This window comes from Saccopteryx bilineata, chromosome 1, assembly GCF_036850765.1.
Source record: "Saccopteryx bilineata isolate mSacBil1 chromosome 1, mSacBil1_pri_phased_curated, whole genome shotgun sequence".
Classification (NCBI taxonomy): domain Eukaryota; kingdom Metazoa; phylum Chordata; class Mammalia; order Chiroptera; family Emballonuridae; genus Saccopteryx; species Saccopteryx bilineata.
The window spans coordinates 394,689,891-394,710,073 of record NC_089490.1 but is presented as its reverse complement, the minus strand read 5'-3'; the positions used below and the strand labels follow the sequence as shown (position 1 = coordinate 394,710,073).

The 20,183-nt window shown below is 56.0% G+C and overlaps 1 protein-coding gene across 1 annotated transcript; it reads right to left on the bottom strand.

Annotated features, from left to right (window-relative positions):
- Positions 1-3,235: 3,235 nt before the first annotated feature.
- On the bottom strand, positions 3,236-11,360 carry ZP1 (zona pellucida glycoprotein 1). The gene is made up of 12 exons (XM_066254018.1): positions 11,165-11,360; positions 9,602-9,723; positions 9,018-9,333; positions 8,697-8,840; positions 8,095-8,282; positions 7,927-8,024; positions 6,097-6,224; positions 5,202-5,391; positions 4,959-5,103; positions 3,841-3,922; positions 3,591-3,710; positions 3,236-3,360 (listed from the first exon to the last, which is right to left on the bottom strand). The coding sequence occupies exons 1-12, from the start codon at positions 11,358-11,360 to the stop codon at positions 3,236-3,238; spliced, it is 1,854 nt and encodes a 617-aa protein (XP_066110115.1).
- Positions 11,361-20,183: the final 8,823 nt, after the last annotated feature.

Sequence of the window (20,183 nt, the reverse complement as noted above, 5' to 3'; positions counted from 1 at the left end):
AGTGGGTAGAGCATCAGCCTGGGATGCTGAGGACCTAGGTTTGAAACCCCAAGGTCTCCGGCTTGAGCGTGGGATCAGACATGACCCCATGGTCTCTTGCTTGAGCCCCAAGGTTGCTAGCGGCCTTGAGCCCAAGGTCACTGGCTTGAGCAAGGCATCAGTGGCTCAGCTGGAGCCCCCAATCAATGTACATGAGAAATCAATGAACAACTAAGGAGCCGCAACGAAGAATTGATGCTTCTCACCTCTCTCCGTTCCTGTCTGTTCCTGCCTGTCCCTCTCTGGGAATGCAGCATAATCAAATGTCAAAATAACCTGGAGATGTTTTCTCTGAACATACGTACCCTGACTTATCAATGTCACTCCATTAAAATTAATTTTAAAAAAAGATATATATGGTAGAGGATGATCTTTGCCTCATTCAAAGATAAAAATATGAGGGCAAAATATGCAGTTACATAATTGTCTTGAACAGCAAGATGGGAGAGCCCCACAAAGAAATCCCAATGGCCAACTCAGTGGGAAATATGTCAGATGCTGACTTTAGTGAAAGCTCTTTATAGACAAGGAAGGAATCATCTGGTAGAGTAGCTCAGACACGAAGAGGCAATTTATAAGACATGGTGGCTATAAAGATGCTTGCTTCTAATCAAAGAGGTCCATTTTAAATTAGCAATACTATTTCCATTGTGATACTCAGGCAAAGATTTAGAATGATGAAATCCGTGGTGGCTAAGCTGTGGGAGAACAGACCCACAGTGTCCCAGAGCCTGATAATCAGAAGAGCCAGTTTCTGACCCAGCAGTTCTAAGAATTTCTTCCAAGAAAATAGTATGCCATGAATCACATGCTGAAATAATTGTGTTTGATACTTGTTATCCTTAATACTTAGTTTCCATCAAATATTATCATATAGGCCTTGGCTGAGTAGCTCAGTTGGTTAGAACCTCATTCCAATACACCAAGGTTGTGGGTTTGATCCCCAGTCAGGGCACATACAAAAACCAACCAATGAATGCATAAATAAGCAGAACAACAAACTGATGTTTTTCTCTCACTTCCCTTCTCTCTAAAATCAATGAATATATCTATATAAACTATAGGATATATATAAACTAGATGATATATATCATATAGTTTAATCACATTATGGAGGAAAATCCATCTATTAAAAATAATACAAGATGTCTGTTAAAAAGTTAGAGAAAAGTCAGTTATATGATTCCAATTAGTATCTATAGACTTGTGTTTTGTTTAAAAACAGCAGCGATACCACTTAGAGAAGCACCTCCATGCTGTTTGAAATGCTCATAATGAACTTGTACAATGAAGGGAGGAATAAGGAAGCGATGACTCTGGGTGGGACCAGAACCCTGACCTCTTAAGAGCAAGCCAGCCAGGCCCTTCCAACCATCAACTAGCCAAGAATTCCTAGTCACACTAATCCTGAAGAGGCTGTCCTGTAGTCCCTGCACAGGCCAGGATGTCGGACAGAGCCATCATTCCTAGCCACAGGTGGACAGATAGCTCCAGATGAGGACGTCACTGACTTCCAAAGCAAGGGCCTGGCTCTTCTTGCCCAAGTGACTGGTTCTGCTCTCTCCAGTAAGACAGCCTAAAGGCAGCGGTCTCCCCAGCCCCTCCTCATCTGGCCATAAACTTGTTACAGAAATGAACAAACAAATGAACCAGAAAAGGAAAAGGAAAGAAAAGGGAGGTGTTGCCTGACCAGGCGGTGGCGCAGTGGATAGAGCATCAGACAGGGATGCAAAGGACCCAGGTTTGAAACCCCAAGGTTGCCAGCTTGAGCGTGGGCTCATCTGGTTTGAGCAAAAGCTCACCAGCTTGGACCCAAGGTTGCTGGCTTGAGCAAGCGGTTACTCGGTCTGCTGAAGGCCCGCGGTCAAGGCACATATGAGAAAGCAATCAATGAACAACTGAGGTGTCGCAATGAAAAACTAATGATTGATGCTTCTCATCTCTCTTTGTTCCTGTCTGTCCTTGTCTATTCCCCTCTGACTCTGTCTCTGTAAATTTAAAAAAAAAAAAAAAAAAAAAGGGAGGCGTCACGTTTGGGGTAGGAGCAAGAGGAACTTCTAGTAGTTAACAGCATTCAGTAAATGTTGGTTAACTACTCTGCACTAGTCTAAGGATCCTTAGCTATTCATTCATGGTATCACCCCGCTGGGGATGGTATTATCCCCTTCTACAGATGAGGAACTGAGGCCCAGACTAGTTCGGTAAGTCAGTATCACCCAGGTAGTAAGGGACAGAGCCAAGGCTGTAACTCAAGCACCCTGGCTCAGGCATCCCTGTATTTGACCATTATCTTGAAGACGGAAGAGAAAGAAGAGGTCACAGTGGGGCGCCCTGCACAGTGTCCAGGCCACTGGCCTGGCTTGAGTGCTACAGTGCGCTCTGTACAGGGCCCTCAGCTCACACCCTGCCAAAGGCCCAGGAGGGTGTCTGAACCAAGTTCCGACCTCCCTACCAGTTATTCTCTGCCCTCCAGAGGCTGAACCCTTTACGTTCCCCTCCGGTTCCAGCCGGGAGACCTGTATGTCGGCCTGGAGAGGTCCCTGCTGCCAAGTCAGCAACAAAGGCCGTGCCACATGCGGGCAAAGTTCAGCACCCAGCCAGCCAGCCAGCCTGACCCGTCTGGTGGCCTGCTGACTGGTGTTGGGGGCGAGGGACTGAGGGGTGAAGGGGGCGGGCGGGCAGGCGGAAAGCAGCACCCCATCCTTTGGGGGAAGGCCGGGAGGCTCAGAGCAGGGCTGGGAGGAGCGCCTGCAGGCCAGCTCAGTTCTTTTGGCCCTGGGAACTCTGGGTTCCCCTTATGTGCGATGGCAGCCAAGCAGTGTGCTCTGAGGGTGCCCGGTCAGGACGCCTGTGTCTGTGGGGAGGTGACAGGCCCTCCCAGGCCCTGAGCCCTGTCAGGTTCCCGATTCCTGCTCCGGTGGCTCAGGACGCTGCCATGGTTTTCCCGTCCTGTACCTCGGCTTGCCCGGTTCTTCCCGCCTGGAATGTCCCCTTTCCTCGCTCAGAGGCGAGGCCTCCCAAAGTCAGGCTTAGGAGACTATGGGACTCTACCCAGTATTGGTAACAGAAGCAAGTGTGAAAGGAGAGAGCCGACCGTAAGGAACACGTTTCTAAGAGAAGAAAGAATTCCATTCTAGTCGTCACAAACTCCACACTCGCTTCCGGTAGGCTTGAGATGATGGTTTATTGAGCCTGTTCACCCTCTGTTGCCCTTCTGGAGCCTCAGGCCCACGAAGACACCGATCCCTAAGACCAGGGCAACGGCCACCAGCAGAAGGACCACCCAGAGCGGGGGCCTCAGGTCGGAGCTCCTGGTAGAGCCTACAGAGAGAAGGATTTGAAGGATGTCAGGGCTGGTCAGGCCCCCTCCACACCAGACCTCTGTCATCTCATGGGGGGGGGGGCGGGGAGCTTGTCTCTGTGTTATTCCCCACTGAATGACGTCACACTATCTCATGCCCTTACTCTGGCCGGAACATCCCCGTTTTGTCAACTCCCCCCCCCCCCCCGGGGCACCGTGGCATGCAGGGCCCGCCCCCAGGTCCTGATACCCGAGGGCCCCAGCGTCGTCTCCTTCCTGTAGGAACCCACAAAGCCCACTGGCCCTGGAGAGCTCACGATGTTCTGCGGCTCAGCACTGCCACTGTGGGGGCTCGAGGATCGCCGCTGCCCTGCCCGGGGGAGGAGAGGCATCTTGGACTGGTGTCCAGGTCCCTGTGGCCCGGAAGCCAGCACCAGATACAGCTGTAATATAGACAGAAGAGCGCAGAATGCCCCCTGCCCACCCATACCCGGACTCACTTGCAGTCTGAGAGCCACAGGGCCTGGAGCAGGTCTCTGGCCCGGAGCGGGAGCAGATGGAGGCACTGCAGAAAAAGTAAACCTGGTGGGAAGACAGAGATTGAGAGATGGGGCTTGATCAGTGCCACAGGGGGGCGGGGGAGCACCGAGGCAGGGACATGGGATCCGGGATCCGGGACCCGGGCAGCCGGGGAGAATTGGGGCACGATGACCAGGGCTGAGCCCGCAGCCCCTGCTGGTGCGGTACAGAGCCATATGTGTTGCGTCCCAGTCAGGAACACATGCATTTTGTCCTTTCCGATGGCCCAGGTCCTTCTGGGCAGGACCTTGGCCCTGCGCCTCCCTGTCTCCAACGGCAGAGCAAGCCCCTGGGAAGGACCTTGTGCTAGAGACCCGACCCGGCCCCCGTGACCAGTGATGGAGGGCAGAGGGGAGGACAGCTTAGCACTGCTTCCAGGAACACCAGGCGCAGGGCAGCCCCCCAGAGGAGAAGCAGGAGGAGTTGACCTGAACCAGCACCCAGGAGGCCCAACCAAGGGGGCCCCTTCATCCAGCAGGCTGGGGTCTCAGCTCAGGAAGAGGCTGAGCTGAGGATTAAGCCGTCCCCAGGTGCCAACCAGTGCGAGTTTTTTACATCTGATATAATGAATATGCAGCTATCTAAGCTCTGTTGAGGTCTGGGTATGTTAATGGGAAAGATACATATTGATCAGTAGAACACAAGTTATACAGTAGCATGTGGCCGTGTTCTGTTTGTTATGTCATGTAGAAAATCCAAATATGCCCAAGTTTACCCCTGTGTGCCCACTGGAGGAGTTGCTAGGCTATAAAACTTCAAAGCAGAGTCATGTTGAAAACACTGTTTCTAGGGTCCGAGCAAGGCCACTCCCAGTACGGTGCCCAGTGCTCAGCGCTCAGAGGTAGGGTTGATGGCATTTCCCTTTCTTCCTCTTGAGTCATTTACTGGCCGCTGCGGGCGGACTGGAGTCCCGGACCGGACTCACTGTCCTCCACCACACTCGGTGAAACCAGGCCGTCCGGGCACCTTTGTCTGCATCAGCCCGCAGGTGCTGGAGGGCGTTGGGGACGGCGGGCCGAGAACACCACGGGCTTCTTACCGGTCCCCTGAGGGCGCTCTGCGAGCCCGAGTCCAGGAAGGCGAAGGTGGTCACCGAGAAGCGCTGGTAGTGAGCCGGGAAAGGCAGGTCGCCCCTGTCCACGGCTACCATTCGGGTCCTGTAGCTGTCGCCCTCGAAAGGACACCTGGGAAGGAGCGAAGTCGAGGAAGCCGCCCACCGAGGGGGGCGGGGGGGGGGGAGCAGGGGGAGCCCTGGGGCTGCTCGGCACCCGCCGCCACTCACCCATCGGACAGGATGGGCCACTGGGGCTGCTGGAGGGGGTTGGCGCTGGGGGTGGCCCAGCACCGGTGCAGCAGCAGGACCAGCCGGGGGTCTGTCCTCTGCAGGAGCCGGACCTCCACGGGGACGGGCTCCAGCAGCAGCCTCACGATGGGGTAGTCCCGTTCCTCGTAGTAGGAGCGGAAGGTTTCATCTGCGGGGGGGTGGGGGGGGTGAGGCTCGGGGGGCGTGAGCCTGGGGGGGGGCTGTGTGTGTGTGGGGGGGCGTGAGCCTCGGGGGGGGGCTGTGTGTGTGTGGGGGGCGTGAGCCTGGGGGGGCGTGAGCCTGGGGGGGGGCTGTGTGTGGGGGTCGCGAGCCTCGGGGGGGGGCTGTGTGTGTGTGGGGGGGCGTGAGCCTGGGGGGGGGCGTGAGCCTGGGGGGGGCTGTGTGTGGGGGGGGGGCGTGAGCCTGGGGGGGGGCTGTGTGTGTGTGGGGGGGCGTGAGCCTGGGGGGGGGCTGTGTGTGTGTGGGGGGGCGTGAGCCTGGGGGGGGGCTGTGTGTGTGTGGGGGGGCGTGAGCCTGGGGGGGGCTGTGTGTGTGTGTGGGGGGCGTGAGCCTGGGGGGGGGCTGTGTGTGTGGGGGGGGGCGTGAGCCTGGGGGGGGCGTGAGCCTCGGGGGGGGCTGTGTGTGTGGGGGGGGGCGTGAGCCTGGGGGGGCGTGAGCCTGGGGGGGGGCTGTGTGTGGGGGTCGCGAGCCTCGGGGGGGGGGCTGTGTGTGTGGGGGGGGGCGTGAGCCTGGGGGGGGCGTGAGCCTGGGGGGGGGCGTGAGCCTGGGGGGGGCTGTGTGTGGGGGTCGCGAGCCTCGGGGGGGGGCTGTGTGTCAGATAAGGGGGGCAGAGGAAAAGCATGGGGCACTATACCCTTGGCAATCCGAAGCTCGAGCCGCAGGGGGCCGGGCTGGGTCACCGAGGCTGGTGAAGGGGCTGCGGAGACGGATGCCTGCAGGGGCAGGAAGTCACTGGCATTGAAGATGCAGCGAACGTGAAGCCTGAAGTCCAAGGGCGAGAGAGTGGGGAGAAGACAGGTTCAGTGCCTCCTGCTTTCGTAGTAACCAGGCGCCCACGATGTGGACGCAACAAGGAGGGCCCGGTGCCAGGGCAGGTGGACCCACCAGAGCAATCGCTAGGGTGACGCACAGCCCTGCCCGTCCTCTGCCCTCCTCTCCTTCCTGGGGCAGCGAGAGCCTGCCACGCCAGGCCTGCTCCGGTGCTCACCTTGTGCCCGCGTTCGAGGTTCCCCCAGAGCCTGCCAGTCCAGCCTGGCGGGCAGACCGGGTTCGAATCTTCTTAGCATTTACTGGTCGTGTGACCACAAGCAACTCGTTTAACCTCAGTCTCCTCATTTGTTAAATGGCAATGGCCCCCTCCCCCTCTGAGGGCTGTGGTCAAATCAGTGAGGTCACAAGACTGTGCTCCAGTGTTGTCATGGTCCTTGTAGTTTTAGCTGGTCTGTCGCTGGGTCTAGTGTCCCTCGCTAGCCTAAGTGCGCCTGCACAGTCTTGGTGGGGCCATGCCCACCACCCTGAGATGTCTGCAAGAGCGGCTGCCCCACCTGACCCCCAGCCCCTGAGAGCTCTACCTTTAGCTCTACTTGAGACAGAACCCTGGGTGGCGGGCCGAGTGGCAGGCCCTGCAGCAGACACGCTGCAGGGGGGAGGCAGGCCCTGGAGCGGACACGCTGCAGGGGGGAGGCAGGCCCTGGAGCGGACACGCTGCAGGGGGGAGGCAGGCGAGGCACAGAGCCGGAGCTGACAGGCACCGGTGGTGGTGCCCTGACCCTGAGGCCTTCCGTCCTGGAGCCCCAGTGCCGGTTCCCCTCCTCTGCAATCCCCGGATGCTGGGTTGGGTTCTGCCTGGCTCCCCTCGCTCTTAAACCCAAGGGTCTAAAAGGACAGCTTTGTCCCCCCATCCGTACTCCCTCTACCCTTAGGTATGTTCATTTCAAAAAAGCAAAGGCCCCTGACCCCTGATGCCAGGACCTTGCTCTAGCCCCCAAGGCATATAGCGTGGAGCGAACGACACCTGGTCACCTGCTTCATTACCAGGCACAGAGTGTCTCTGACCACAGTGGATGGATTAGCTCTGACAGGGTGGACAGGGTGATGCTGGTGCCTGGCCCCTGGAGTTCAGAGGCAGGTGTGACACAGATTCCCTCAGGGACACCCCCACTGGCACCCAGGGAACCTGGAGTGGTTATGCAGCCTGAGTCAGCAGGATGCTTTCATTGAGGAGTTCTCCCTCTGCTCCTCCCCCCACTGCCCCCTCAGAGAGCCCAGCCCCAGGCGTCTGCTGCCTCATCTGTGCCCTTACAACTTCTGTGATCAGGAGGCAGCCACAGTCACAGCCTCGGCTTCTTGTGGGGCCTGGAGGGGGCACTTCCAGCCTCACCTGTGGTTGCTTAGTTTCTGAGCTTGGTTCTCGGGGAGATGAAGGCAAGTGCTCTTGAGGACTCTGGCCCTCAAAGCCACTGCTGTGGCTTCTACCTGCCAGGTGTGGGCAGACCCCAGGCACTGTCTGCATCAGCCCTGACTGAGGGACATCCCCCTGCCTAGCTGGGGAGGCTGGGACAAGGTCACACTGCTGGCTAGTAGAGTTTGACCATGAGCCCCGATGGTTCCGAAGCCGGTTCTAAGCTTACCCGTGCCCCCTTCACTCTCAAGCCCACCCTTTATGAGGAAGGCTCCCCCTCACCGGAAGGTGCCGTCCCGTGTGATGGAACCCTGGGGTCCCACTTGGACATCGATGTTGGACACCAGCTGGTTCTCGTAGACGAGCCGATTGCCAACCACCTGCAGGAGGAGAGAGCTGAGGCCCTCCAGGGGGCAGCACTGGACACCAGCCCATGGCCCCAGCACCTACCTGGACCGTGGTGCCACAGTGGGTGAAAGGGAAGTGGAAGACCACAAAGGACCCCGTCTCCTGGGTCGGGGGGCAGCTGGTGGGGGCGTAGGCCAGGCGGATGCTGGCCAGTGTGATCCTGTGTGCCAAGGCTGTTTCTTGGGATACCACCAGGACAAAGTGGCCATTTCTGAAGCACTGGACAGTTGCTGGGACAAAGGCGGGTCAGAGAGACTGATCAGGGCCCTGGGGTTTAGTGTGCATCCAGCATAGACACAGGGGGACGGGCTGGGGACAATCAGCATTGAAGTGTTGGCCTGGGAGTCAAGACACCTGGGTTGTCTCCGCATAGAACAGCTGAGCTAGAGTCTAAAAGCAAGATCACCATCTAGTTTATCATCCCCGCTGGGTTGTTCTAGATCTAAAGGCAGGAGAACATGCAAAGGTAGATCTATTCATAGTTCCCTGGGACACCTCTTGTCAGGCAAGCTGGGACATGTGGTCCTCCATCCAAAGGTCCGGTCCGCAGTCTCTTCTGGGGTCAGGAACAGGGGAGAGGAGAAAGCCCTCCTATTGCTTCAGGATTCAGAGGACAGGACCCTGCTAGGCATGAAAAGTCGTACCTGTGCTGCCATAGTAACAAGGAGGGTCTCTGGTGTTGTCATAGCAGCAGCCAGCCTGCTGACAGGCTTCCTTTGAACTGCTTCTCACAATGCAGGGGATGTGCCCCAAGTCCCTCCGGCACTGTTCCGGGGTCAGATGCGTACCTAGGAGTGGTGACGGAGCGGTGAGGACATGAGAAGGAGCCAAGTGGCCAATAGACATCCAGGGAAATGGAGGGAGGTGGCTTCCTGAACCCAGGAGAGGGCTGTCAAGCCGCCCGATACTCCAGAAGGCCCCGGACAGGGACACAGGTTGTACGGACACAGAGAAGTCCTACGCACCTACGGAATCCGGTGTGTCAACCACCCAGGGCTCCAAGGTGCTCCCAGCGGGGCCAGCCCAGGTGGGGCGAGTAGGTCCCGGCCCAGGGGACGGTGAGGCAGGGGTTGGGTGGGCAAAGCTGTCCTCTGCGGTGGGGCGCAGGGAGCGGGTATGCAGGACAGAAAGCGAGGACGTGGTGGCTGTCGCCAGCTGGCCATCCGGAGTCGTCCAGGTGTGGTCAGGTTTGGGACAGACCAGAGTGACATTCTGTGCTACGTCAGCGTGTCCGTTGGAGAGCACAGCTTCTACGAACACATTCAGGTGGGAGCGCCCGTCCTGCAGGTGAGAAGGCGAACAGGTGAGCGGCTGGGTGAGGCCACTCAGCCTCCCGGCAGGTAGCTCTGGAGAGCCCGGCTGGGTGCTAGGCAGGGGGCTGGGCTTGTGGGCAGGTGCCCGGGACTTAGCCCCCCTCACCCACCAGCTCACTGAGCGATCGTGGGTGCCAATGCAGCGCCGGTCCAGGGGGCCTCCCCGGCCTGATACTGTATAGGTCAAGTTGGCTCCCTGCCGTGGGATGCCCCCCAGAACAGTGGGTGGTCCCTACCTTCTCCAGCACGTGGCAGCCTTTGTAATCAGCGGAGAAGACTGCAGGGCCCTGGGGCTTAGCTGTAACCCAGTGGTAGCAGATGGAGCAGTTGTTCACCTCAAATTGGTTCCCAAACTCATCTGGGGTGAGGGAGGAAAGAGAGGGATGGAAGGGAGGGGTCAGGGAGGCTGATGGGTGAAGCCAGAGGCTCTCTGAGTCTCCTGGGAACACCCCCCACTCAAGAACAGGAGACCCAGGTTCCAGCCTTAGCTTTGCTATTTGCATGCTGTGTGGTCTCGGGCAAGCCCCTCCCCCTCTCTGGTCTCAGCTTCCACAGCTGTGAGGCGATGGGTGGCTTCAGCTGGTCTCAGGCTCTTTCTAGCTCAGGTTCCCCGTTGGCAGCACTCAGCAGCGGGCAGGGAAGACAATACGGTGAAGTCAGTCGGTCTCGGGCACTGGGCTGAGTATTTTATATCAGTTCTTTCAAACTCAGCTGTCCACATTCCTGGGGATGAGGCGGCTGTGGCACAGAGAGGGTGCGAGCTTCCCCAGGCGCGTACAATGAGGGCAAGATGAGGATTCGAAACCCGGGATTTTGTGGAAAGAGCGGAGTCTGTTTGCTAAGTTAACTGGCTGTTGCAGTCACCTCATTTGGGGACCCCTACTAGTAGTTCACCCACCTGGTCAGCCCAGAACAGCCAGGACACCCTCTGGGCATGGGCACGCCCCCTCCACATCTGCTCAGACCACTTGCCACATTTCTGGTCATATTTCCCCCTTTTTTTTTTTTTTTCATTTTTCTGAAGTTGGAAACGGGGAGGCAGTCAGACAGACTCCCGCATGCGCCCGACCGGGATCCACCCGGCATGCCCACCAAGGGGCGATGTTCTGCCCCTCTGGGGCGTCGCTCTGTTGCATCCAGAGCCATTCTAGCGCCTGAGGCAGAGGCCACAGAGCCATCCCCAGTGCCTGGGCCATCTTTGCTCCAATGGAGCCTCGGCTGCAGGAGGGGAAGAGAGAGACAGAGAGGAAGGAGAGGGGAGGGGTGGAGAAGCAGATGGGCGCTTCTCCTGTGTGCCCTGGTCGGGAATCAAACCCGGGACTCCTGCACGCCAGGCCGACGCTCTACCGCTGAGCCAACCGGCCAGGGCCTATTTCCCCTCTTACAGTTAAGTAACGGGGGCTCAGAGAGGTCAGACCAGTTGTCCAAGACCACACAGCTTAGAGGCTGCAGATGCAAAGCTTGACTCAAAACCCACCTCACTTTGCTCCGTACCAGGCCCCACCCCGCTTCTTAGAGAGAGGTCTGTGGACCAGCAGCCTGCACGTCAGCCGGGGGTGGTTACCAATGCGAAGCCCGGGCCCTCCAGCCCAGTGCAAGGGCCAGCAGATTCTTCACACACCAACGGACATGGTGAGTTGCCCTGGGGCACCAGGGACACTGAGGCTGGGAGCCAGCCTTCTTCCCTATGTGGTGGGGCATAGGGGTTTCCAGCCTCATGTTGGAGGAAGGCCCTGCCTCTTCTCCCAGCTCACCCCTGCAGGCCAGGATGGTGGGTCTGGGATTCAGCTGGCACTCACCCATGACCTTGAAGCGAATAGTCTGGCCTTGCCTAGGGAACACCAGCAGCTGCATGCCCTTGACCCCACAGTCATATCTATGCCACAGGCCTGGGAGACCAGGCTTGGAGTGTGGGCGCTGAGCGAGCCCCAGAGTGGTCAGCAACAGCAGCAGGGCCGCGCAGTGATCCCGAGCCATGGCCAAGGCTCCTGCCATCAGAAACACCACAGACCCCGCGACAGCTCCGCCCAGCCTCGACCAGCTGAGGGCCCAGAGCTTATATAGGGAAAACGGCAAGTAGGAACTTCTAAGGGCAAAGGGGGCCCACCTGGAGGGGCGCCTACCTGGCCCCCAGGGGCTCTGGTGAAACTCCTGCCCTGAAGGCAGAGGAAGGTACCCTCCCAGCCCAGGGCCCTGAAGGACTGCTCTGAACGCGGCCCCTCACCCTGACTTTCTGCCTCGCAGCTGGGGCGATGCTTGCTCAGCTAAAGTGATTCCTGCTGGGGAGGAGGGAGCTTCCTAAGAAAGGTGAGCCAGCAGGTGGGCTGTGGGGCGGGGCCTCTGGGGGGAGGTGGCCCTCTCCCTTCCCCCTCCCTGCCCTTTAGGCTCGCCAGGACCTTCCACCGGAGGTGAGCTACAGGATCAATGGTGGTGGGCAGCAGGCCAGATAGGTTACTTACACCTGCTTCCTCAGATCAGCAGAACAGGCTCCCAGAGAGACACGGCCCTGCTCTAAAAGCTTGCGGCTGGACGGGACCAACAGGTGAGAAAGTAGCACCTCAAAGAGCTCTCCTGAGAGTTAAAGCAACTAATATGACCGTGGTTATACCAATAAAAACTAACAGGAATGAGCCCTGTCCGGGTACGCTGGTTGGTTAGTATCATCCCGATACCTCAACGTTGTGGGTTTGATCCCTGGTCAGGGCACATACAAGAACCAACGCATGCATAAATAAGTGGAACAACAAATCTCTTCTTCTCCCTCACTCTCTCTCTCTCTTTTTCCAAAATTAATTAAAAAAACAACAACACAGGTATGGACAACTAAATGTAATCTGGCCTCCTGGGACAGAAAAGGGATATTCCGTAAAAGCTAAGGAAATGGACTTTAATAACAGTGTATCCACCTCAGCTCAGTAACGGTAATAAATAAATGTGCCACCCGAAGGCAAAGTGTTAATTACAGGGAGCCCCCTGCAGGGACTGTAGGAACTCTCTGTTGCTGTCCTCTTGGGTTTTCCGTAAACCTCGGACAGCCCTAAGGGATCAAGTCCATTCAAAACAGCGCAAGGAGCGGCTGGCTTCTGGCTCCCAGGTGCAGGGCTTGCTGGTGTCAGCACCTGTCGGTCATCCTCTGTGGGCTGTCACCGCCCTTGCTTCCTGGCAGCCCTCGGCCTGGCCCAGCAGAGCCCAGCAGAGCGCAGCTCAGCACGGGCAAGGATGCCCGGTGAGCACAATCTGAAGAGGCAGGAGAGCAGGGGGCTGGGAGTTAGGGGGTCTGGTTCCAATCCTGTCCGATCTCTTTCAAGCTGTGAAGCTGACCCATCAGCTCCCCCGAGCTCTGGGTTTCCTGCCTGTGAACTGGGGCCGAGAACACTGACCTCACAGCAGTACGTGGTTATGCAGTGATTTCCAGCCTTTTCCATCTCAGGGTGTAGTGGAATAACCCATTGCATGGCCTTGGATGGGAACACAGCCAACAAGAAATGAATGTTTTGCTAAGAGAATTGTTTTGTGACTTGAAGGCGGGTCACTGAAACAGGTCTATGTGACTGAAGGCAGTTGCTGGGCTTTTCTCAGTAAAACATTCTCATGAGGTTTCTGTACTTTCCAAGGTTATCCCTTAAGATAAGGAGAGGAATGTTGTGGGATCCATAGAAGCAATAGCAATTAATGCCTTCTGATATTATGTTGTTACTCAGCTATCTTGCAGGTGCACTCTATGTATCTTTAAGTAAAAGCTACTCTTGATGTTATGCCAATTTCTCAGTAAACAAGCTTTTTGAAGTCTTGTGAATAAAACTAGGACACTGCATGAACTCAGGGCCATTTGCCTGAGCGAGCGGTGGTCCTTTGCTAGTCCTTGGTGATTTCGTCTGCTGATCTCTCTCTTTGCGCCCCCGACTCACAACAACATCAGGGCAACCCATAAACTAATCACTAAAATTCTGCAGCACACCAAAATAAACCTTTTTGTTGATCTGACAAAAATAATAGGTATGATTTTGATTCATTCACACCAGACTGCTGTTGTATGATTGCTGTTATGTTGGCTGTTGTCTTTTTTTTTTTTTTTTTTTTCATTTTTCTGAAGCTGGAAACAGGGAGAGACAGTCAGACAGACTCCCGCATGCGCCCGACCGGGATCCACCCGGCACGCCCACCAGGGGCGATGCTCTGCCCACCAGGGGGCGATGCTCTGCCCATCCTGGGCGTCGCCATATTGCAACCAGAGCCACTCTAGCGCCTGAGGCAGAGGCCACAGAGCCATCCCCAGCGCCCGGGCCATCTTTGCTCCAGTGGAGCCTTGGCTGCGGGAGGGGAAGAGAGAGACAGAGAGGAAAGCTCGGCGGAGGGGTGGAGAAGCAAATGGGCGCTTCTCCTGTGTGCCCTGGCCGGGAATCGAACCCGGGTCCTCCGCACGCTAGGCTGACGCTCTACCGCTGAGCCAACCGGCCAGGGCTGTTGTCTTTTTTTTTTTTTATTATTTGACAATCTAAGGGAAAAGAGGTCAGTGCCCCTGACTAAATAGGTATGGCACGTTTTAAAAATTCCAACCGGCACCGGTTGGAAATCACCATGGTGATGATTTAATGAGGATGGAGAAGGTTGGTGGGCTGGCCCTGGGGGCACCAATGGGCCGTGGGGGTGGGTGGGTGGTGTTGGCAGTTCTGGAGGACAGGGGACAGGGTGGGATGATAGTGTGTTGAGGCAGAGGGAATCTGGGGAGACGAGGACACAGAGAGGGCCGGAGACAGGGGGCTTCAGGCTGGCCGGGGCTCTGGGAGCGGGGAGCCGGGCCCGGTCAGAGAAGTTCAGCCAGAGGGGAAAGGGGGCTGGGGAGGTGCATTTCTCCTGAGGGATGGTGGAGGTTTGCACATCTTTATTTTGAAATAACTTCAGATTGACTGCAAAGAATTTCCTTATGCCCTCCACCCAGACTCTTCAGACAATGAACTTGATAGCTTCTTTTTTTTTCCAGACCATAACACATACTTTTGTAAATAGGCCACACACGGCCTTGATATATTTAAATATATTTATATCGTTACAAAAATGACTTTCAAAAAGCTTGTTCCTACTCAATCCATGTATTTATCACTAGCTAAAAGCATCCCGACGGAACACAAGCCCAGCAGTGTATTTCTCTGTACTGTCAGAGGGACTGTGAGCATTCAGTGAGATAAAAGCCAGTGTACAGAGTCAGTAGGCTGACAGCTTCTTTTTGCATTTCTTCCGGCTCTCCCTTTCTCTCTGTGCACACAGAGGCACGCACGTGCACAGGCACTCACACGCACACCCTTTGAGAGCTAGTTGCAGACACAGTCCCTTCTGTCTTCGTCCCATATGCCCTGAAGTGTATATTTCTTGAAAACAAGTAACCACAGTGAAAAGATCAAAATAAGATAATCAGCATTGCTCTAACATAATTTCATCATCTACAAACCTCACTCACCCAATCCATCAATTGTAACTATGACTTTTACAGCAAAAGGAAAAGTTTTAATTGTTTTGTTTTATTGTTTCCTAGACCAACATCCAACCCAAGATCAGGATCATGTTTCTTCAGCCTCCTCCAGTCTGAGTGGTCCCTCTGTCCTTCTTTGTTCTTCATGCCCTTGGTATTGTTGGGGTGTCCAGGCCAACTGCTTTGCAGAACGGCCCTCATTTGGGCTTATCTGCTGTTTCCTCCTGATTAGATTCAAGCTGGGTCGTTTGGGAAATTTATTTCTCTGCTGGGGCTGCCTTAACCACCAGGGACCGGGTGGCTTAAACAGAAATTTATTTTCCCACCGTTCTGGAAGCCGGAAGTCCAAGTCTCTTTGTGTGTCCAGATGTCCTCTTCTTACGAGGACACCCATATGATTAGATTAGAGTCCGTATTTTAACTTAATCACCTCTTAAATGTCCTGTCTCCAAGTAGAGTTACATTTTAAAGTCCTGGGGGTTAGGGCTTCAATATATGAATGGGGACGGAAGGGGGTCACAGTTTGGCCCTGGGCAGGTAGGACGATCCTGGAAGGGACACTGTGTTCTTCACAGTAATTCTACAAGAAGAGATTGTAAGAGTTTGTCCTACTGCTGCTGATGTAAATTTACAAAACTTTAAAAAAAAAAAAGATTTTATTTATTGATTTGAGAAAGAGGAAAGGGAAAGAGAGAAAGGTGGGGGGAACAGAGCAGGAAGCATTAACTCATAGCCTCTCTTATGCGCCTTGACCAGTCAAGCCCAGGGTTTTTGAACCAGTGACCACAGAGTTCCAGGTCAACACTTTATCCACTGCGCCACCACAGGTCAGGCTGCTGACGTAAATTTGATCCCTTGAGTACGAAGGGGTCTGCCAGGTTCCTCCACTTTAAAGGTTCTGTGTTCCTCTTGGTAAATAGTAAGCAGCTGATTGATGGGGAGATGCTCTGGGGACGTGTAATCACCCTGTTCCTCAGCAACTCTATCATTCCTTCTATATTTATTGGCTTTCTTGTGTAACCAAGAGCTCTTGCTGACAGGGGTGGGGGAGCCTTAGGTGGCAGAAGGAGCAGAGGCCAGAGGCGTCGAGGGACCCGATTCCATTCTGTGATCACTGCTCACGAGTGAGGGACCTCCCCGCTCTGTAGAACAGAGATGAGAATGATCCTAGCGGGGATGGAATTAGATGACACACAGAAAAGGTTTCCTACGCGCACGAGGACAGCGGGTCCCCCAAGGTTCCTGGAAAGTCAGAGAAACAGCAAGGGGGCTTCCTCGTGGCCAAGGGCAGAAGGAGCTTTGCGGAAAAAGTGGCGCCAAACCGCCCTGGAGAGGGGGGTGCCCTGAGCCCGGGGTTATAATTCCACCTTTGTCCAAAGACGCATGGGCCAGGGCTCATCAGCCTGGGAAGGGCCCAGCTCCTCCACGTGTCCACCAGACACCTCGGAAAAATCACTTACCTCGTTGGTTACTCGATTTCCTCATCTGTGTAATGGGACTCATCACAACACCTAACTTGTGGAGTTGTGTGAGGATTAAACCAAAAAAAAAAAAAAAAAACCACGTAAAGCACGGAGAATAAATAGAGTCTGCAGGTAGAAAGCATGAGGACATGGCGATGATTCATTTCTTAATCTGTAAAATGGGGTTGAGAATAAGATCACCCTAAGTGGCGTGCCATGAGATTTAAGTGCTCAGTAAGTGTTGATTCTCCGTCCTTCTCTTCTGCTCATAACAACCAGGGCCCGAGGGAGAGCATGAGGGAGGAAGGGTGTTTCTAGGCTGGGCAGACAAGTACCTTCACAGCAGTTGAAATGTAAATGTTTAAAAGGTACTCTTTCTGCACAGCCCCTACCCCAAAGTGCAGGAGTTGGTGGTGCACAGACTGCTCGTTGGACCAAGAAAGAATCTCTCCTCTTCCTTCCTGAAAGACCAGGGTGGTGTGGGGGTTAAACCAGCTAATACATGGGAGGTGCCCAGCCTGGCCCCATAATGTTAGCCATTACTATTTGTAATGGGTAGGGTGGTAACTCCTGCAAAAAAATAAAGTTATGTCTACATCCTAATGGCCAAGGGCAGAAGGAATCCCTGGAAACTGGAACTGTGACCTTATTTGGAAAAAGGGCCTTTACAAATGTAATCTGGGATCTCAAGATGAGATCATCCTGGATTAACTGGATGAGCCCTAAATCCAACAACAGATAGGAGATAAAATAGAGGACTAGTCTCCCGTCCTCAAGTTGCTGATCATGAGGGCAGGGAGCAGTTGTGTGAAAAAGCTACTACGAAGGTGAAAGGTGGTGGGATACTAAGCGAGGCGGAGATGTGGAAGGACGGAGTGGGAGGTAGATTGGGTCTACTGAAGAGGACCTGGGAAGGCTTCCCAGGGGAGGCAACCTCTGGCCAGAGTTTTGAAGGATGAATAGGAGTCCACCCATAGGCCCACAGAAGACATTGTATTCTGTAGTAGGGAGCAAACAGAAACAGCCTGGCAGGTGCAGGGTGTGGGGCGTCGGCGAGAAACACTGCCTGAGGCTAGGAGGTGACTGGGGAGTTGGCAGAAATGAAGATGGCATGGGCGGGGCCAGGTCACCAAGGGGCTTTCTGGCCGTGGGAGGGGTCAGGCCTCCTTCAGCAGGTGGTGGTGGGCACTAGGGAGCTCGACCTGGGCCTCCCCCCACGGCCTGTCGTGATGCTCCTGGGGCACGGGGGAGTGCGCAGGGATGGGCGGGTGGTGTGCTGGGTCCCAGGGGCTCTGGCAGCAGAGGGCTGGGGGGTTCCCCACTGCTATGGGGAAGGCTGATTCGGAGGTGGACCCGACTTCAGTTCTTTCTGGCTGACATCAAGTTCCAAGCTATGGAGAGGGCTGTACTTCAGGGACTAGGGCCTGTGCACTGAGGGTAGCTGTGTCTTTTTCTAGACCCTGGGGGTCACTGGGTAGGGCTGGGTAGGCTGGGGCTGAAGGCCTGCCTCTCCCCCTCCCTCCCAGCATTCATCCCCGTGCTCAGACAAGCCAGGCTGCAGTGGCTCTGTGGACAACTTTCTCCCCCGCCCTCAGGCCAGGCCACCAATTTTCCTACACTCCTTCCTCTCCCTTGAATCTACAGCCCCTCCAGGCAGGACCTGGCTGCACTGCATCTCCCTTTCCGTTGCTCCCCCAGATTCTGTCTGGCAAGCCCCAGCCCCACTGAGGTCCCACATCAGCACCGTGGCGGACAACAACCACAGGAAATAACACCAGTGGCAGCTGGCCCTTGTGTCCTCACTGCGCCAGATGCTGAGGTCAGCCCTTCACTCATGGTCCCTCCATCCTCACTGTGGGGAGGGCGGGCAGGCGCTGTCCGGGCCCCTCCCACGAGCCCCTGCTCTCTACCACAGCCTGGCTGCTGCCCCCTGCTCCATCCGGGCACGCCAGGCCCCAGGACACAGAGCTCTCCACCCCAGCGGATCTAGAAGCTTCACCATCCCCTCTCCCAAACTTGATACTAATGCAAATGCCCAGGCTGCACCCCAGACCTGCCGGGTCACCGGGCACACGGGGGGTGAGGCCCAGCCCTCTGGGTTTCACAGCCCTCTGGGAGGGTCTGTGAACACTCAAGTTGAGCACTGCTGGTCTACCCCATGTTAGGTCTTTGCCAAAGCCCCCGTCACCTTCCTCTGGACTTCCAACTCTGTGAGGGTCCATCGGACCGTCTTGGTGTCCTGCCTGCAGCACCAGCCTGACACTGCGGAGACCTCACAAAGCGTTCCTGCTTGGGTTTCTCCTCTCAGACTCAGCCTGGGCCTGTGTCTCCTGGTCGCTGGAGGCTCCTGTCCTCTGCTTCCAGCCAGTGAGCCCGGCCCGGGGACTCCACTGCCCCTGGCTCCTCCCCAGACTCTTCCTCTTGGAGTTTCTGGTGCTGGCCCTGGGTCCTGAAACCTGGGGAGGAGGCACACCCTGCCGGTCCCTGGCAGCTGTCCCTGTGTGGCGGTGGGTAGGAGGGGGCTGTGGGAGTGTGTGCCTGGGGGGCACTGTGGGAGTGCAGCCGAGGGGCCCCACAGACATCGCTGGCGGCTCTGCCTCCCAGGAGCACGCCCGTGCCCCCCCCACTCTTCCCTCAGGTGTGCACAGGCGGAGCTCTAAGGGACCCCATGGGCTTGCAACCAGGGGAGCAGTGGGCAGCGGCCTGTCCTGGGCTTACCCCCCCGCACACACTTGTCCCCAAGGGCTCCTTTTCTCTGACTCTCCAGTGAGCTGACAGCCTCCCCTAAGCCTCTCCTGTGGCTTCTTCTATCCCAAGCGCTTCCTTGTTCCACGGTCTCCAGCTTGAACAAACAAACTCTGTCTAGACAATAACATCTCTGTCTCCTTCTTTAGAAATGACTTAAGGCCCTGCACATCTAGAGTCTTTTTTTTTTCGGTTTGTTTCAGTCGCTTTTCCTATGTTGTCCCCTGGGAAGGTTGGGAGACGAGTCCCCACAGTGATTACACAGGATAGAAACGAGAACTGGACACAGGGCAGGGGCCCGAGGGCTTCAGCCTCTGAAAGGGTTCGCCTGGAAGAGCTGGGGGGAGGGGCGCACCTTGGCAGGGCGGCTGCGAGGGGCTGTGTGGGATGGTCGCGGCACAAGCGTCCTGGTGGCTGCGTGGGCACCACCCTCTCCAAGCCTGATGCCCTAGTGCTAAGACAGGTCTACGGGAAGGAAGAGGAGAGATTCTTTCTTGGTCCAAAGAGCGGTCTGTGCCCCACCAACTCCTGCACTTTGGGGTAGGGGCTGTGCAGAAAGAGTACCTTTTAAACATATTTCAACTGCTGTGAAGGTACTTGCCCAAGGTCACGTGACTAGGGCATGGCAGTGCCCGACAGAAATGCTGGGCTTCCCTGCTGCGTTACACTACAGTGCGGGCTTAGAGGATGTCAGTGGGCAGCAGGCTGGGGTGGGGATGGGGTGGGTGGGGTGGGGAAGAAGGTACTTCCCAGTCCCTAGGGAGGGCTGCAGACACTGGTTTTAGGAAGATGGAGCCCCTTCCCAATCTAGAAGAAAAGAGACATTTCCCTAATGCTGATGATTCGGATAATCAAGGCTCTTACTGATCTGTGAGAAATACCCCGGTCACCTGGTCACATTTCATTCATTCTTCACTCCGATGGTGGTTTCTCTGCCTGTTTGAAGCCCCAGTTCCTGTAGTAAGCCTGTGCCTAAACGGAGGGTTCTTGCAGGTCGATCCCACGGGGGTGCCCTTAGCCCTGATCGAGGGGTGCTGAGCCCTTAACATGTTTTACTGAGTTATCTCCAAGGTGCCGGGACATGGAAGGAATGGTCCTTGACCCCCAGAAGCTTCGTCAGCAAAGGGGAGTCAACAGCGAGGA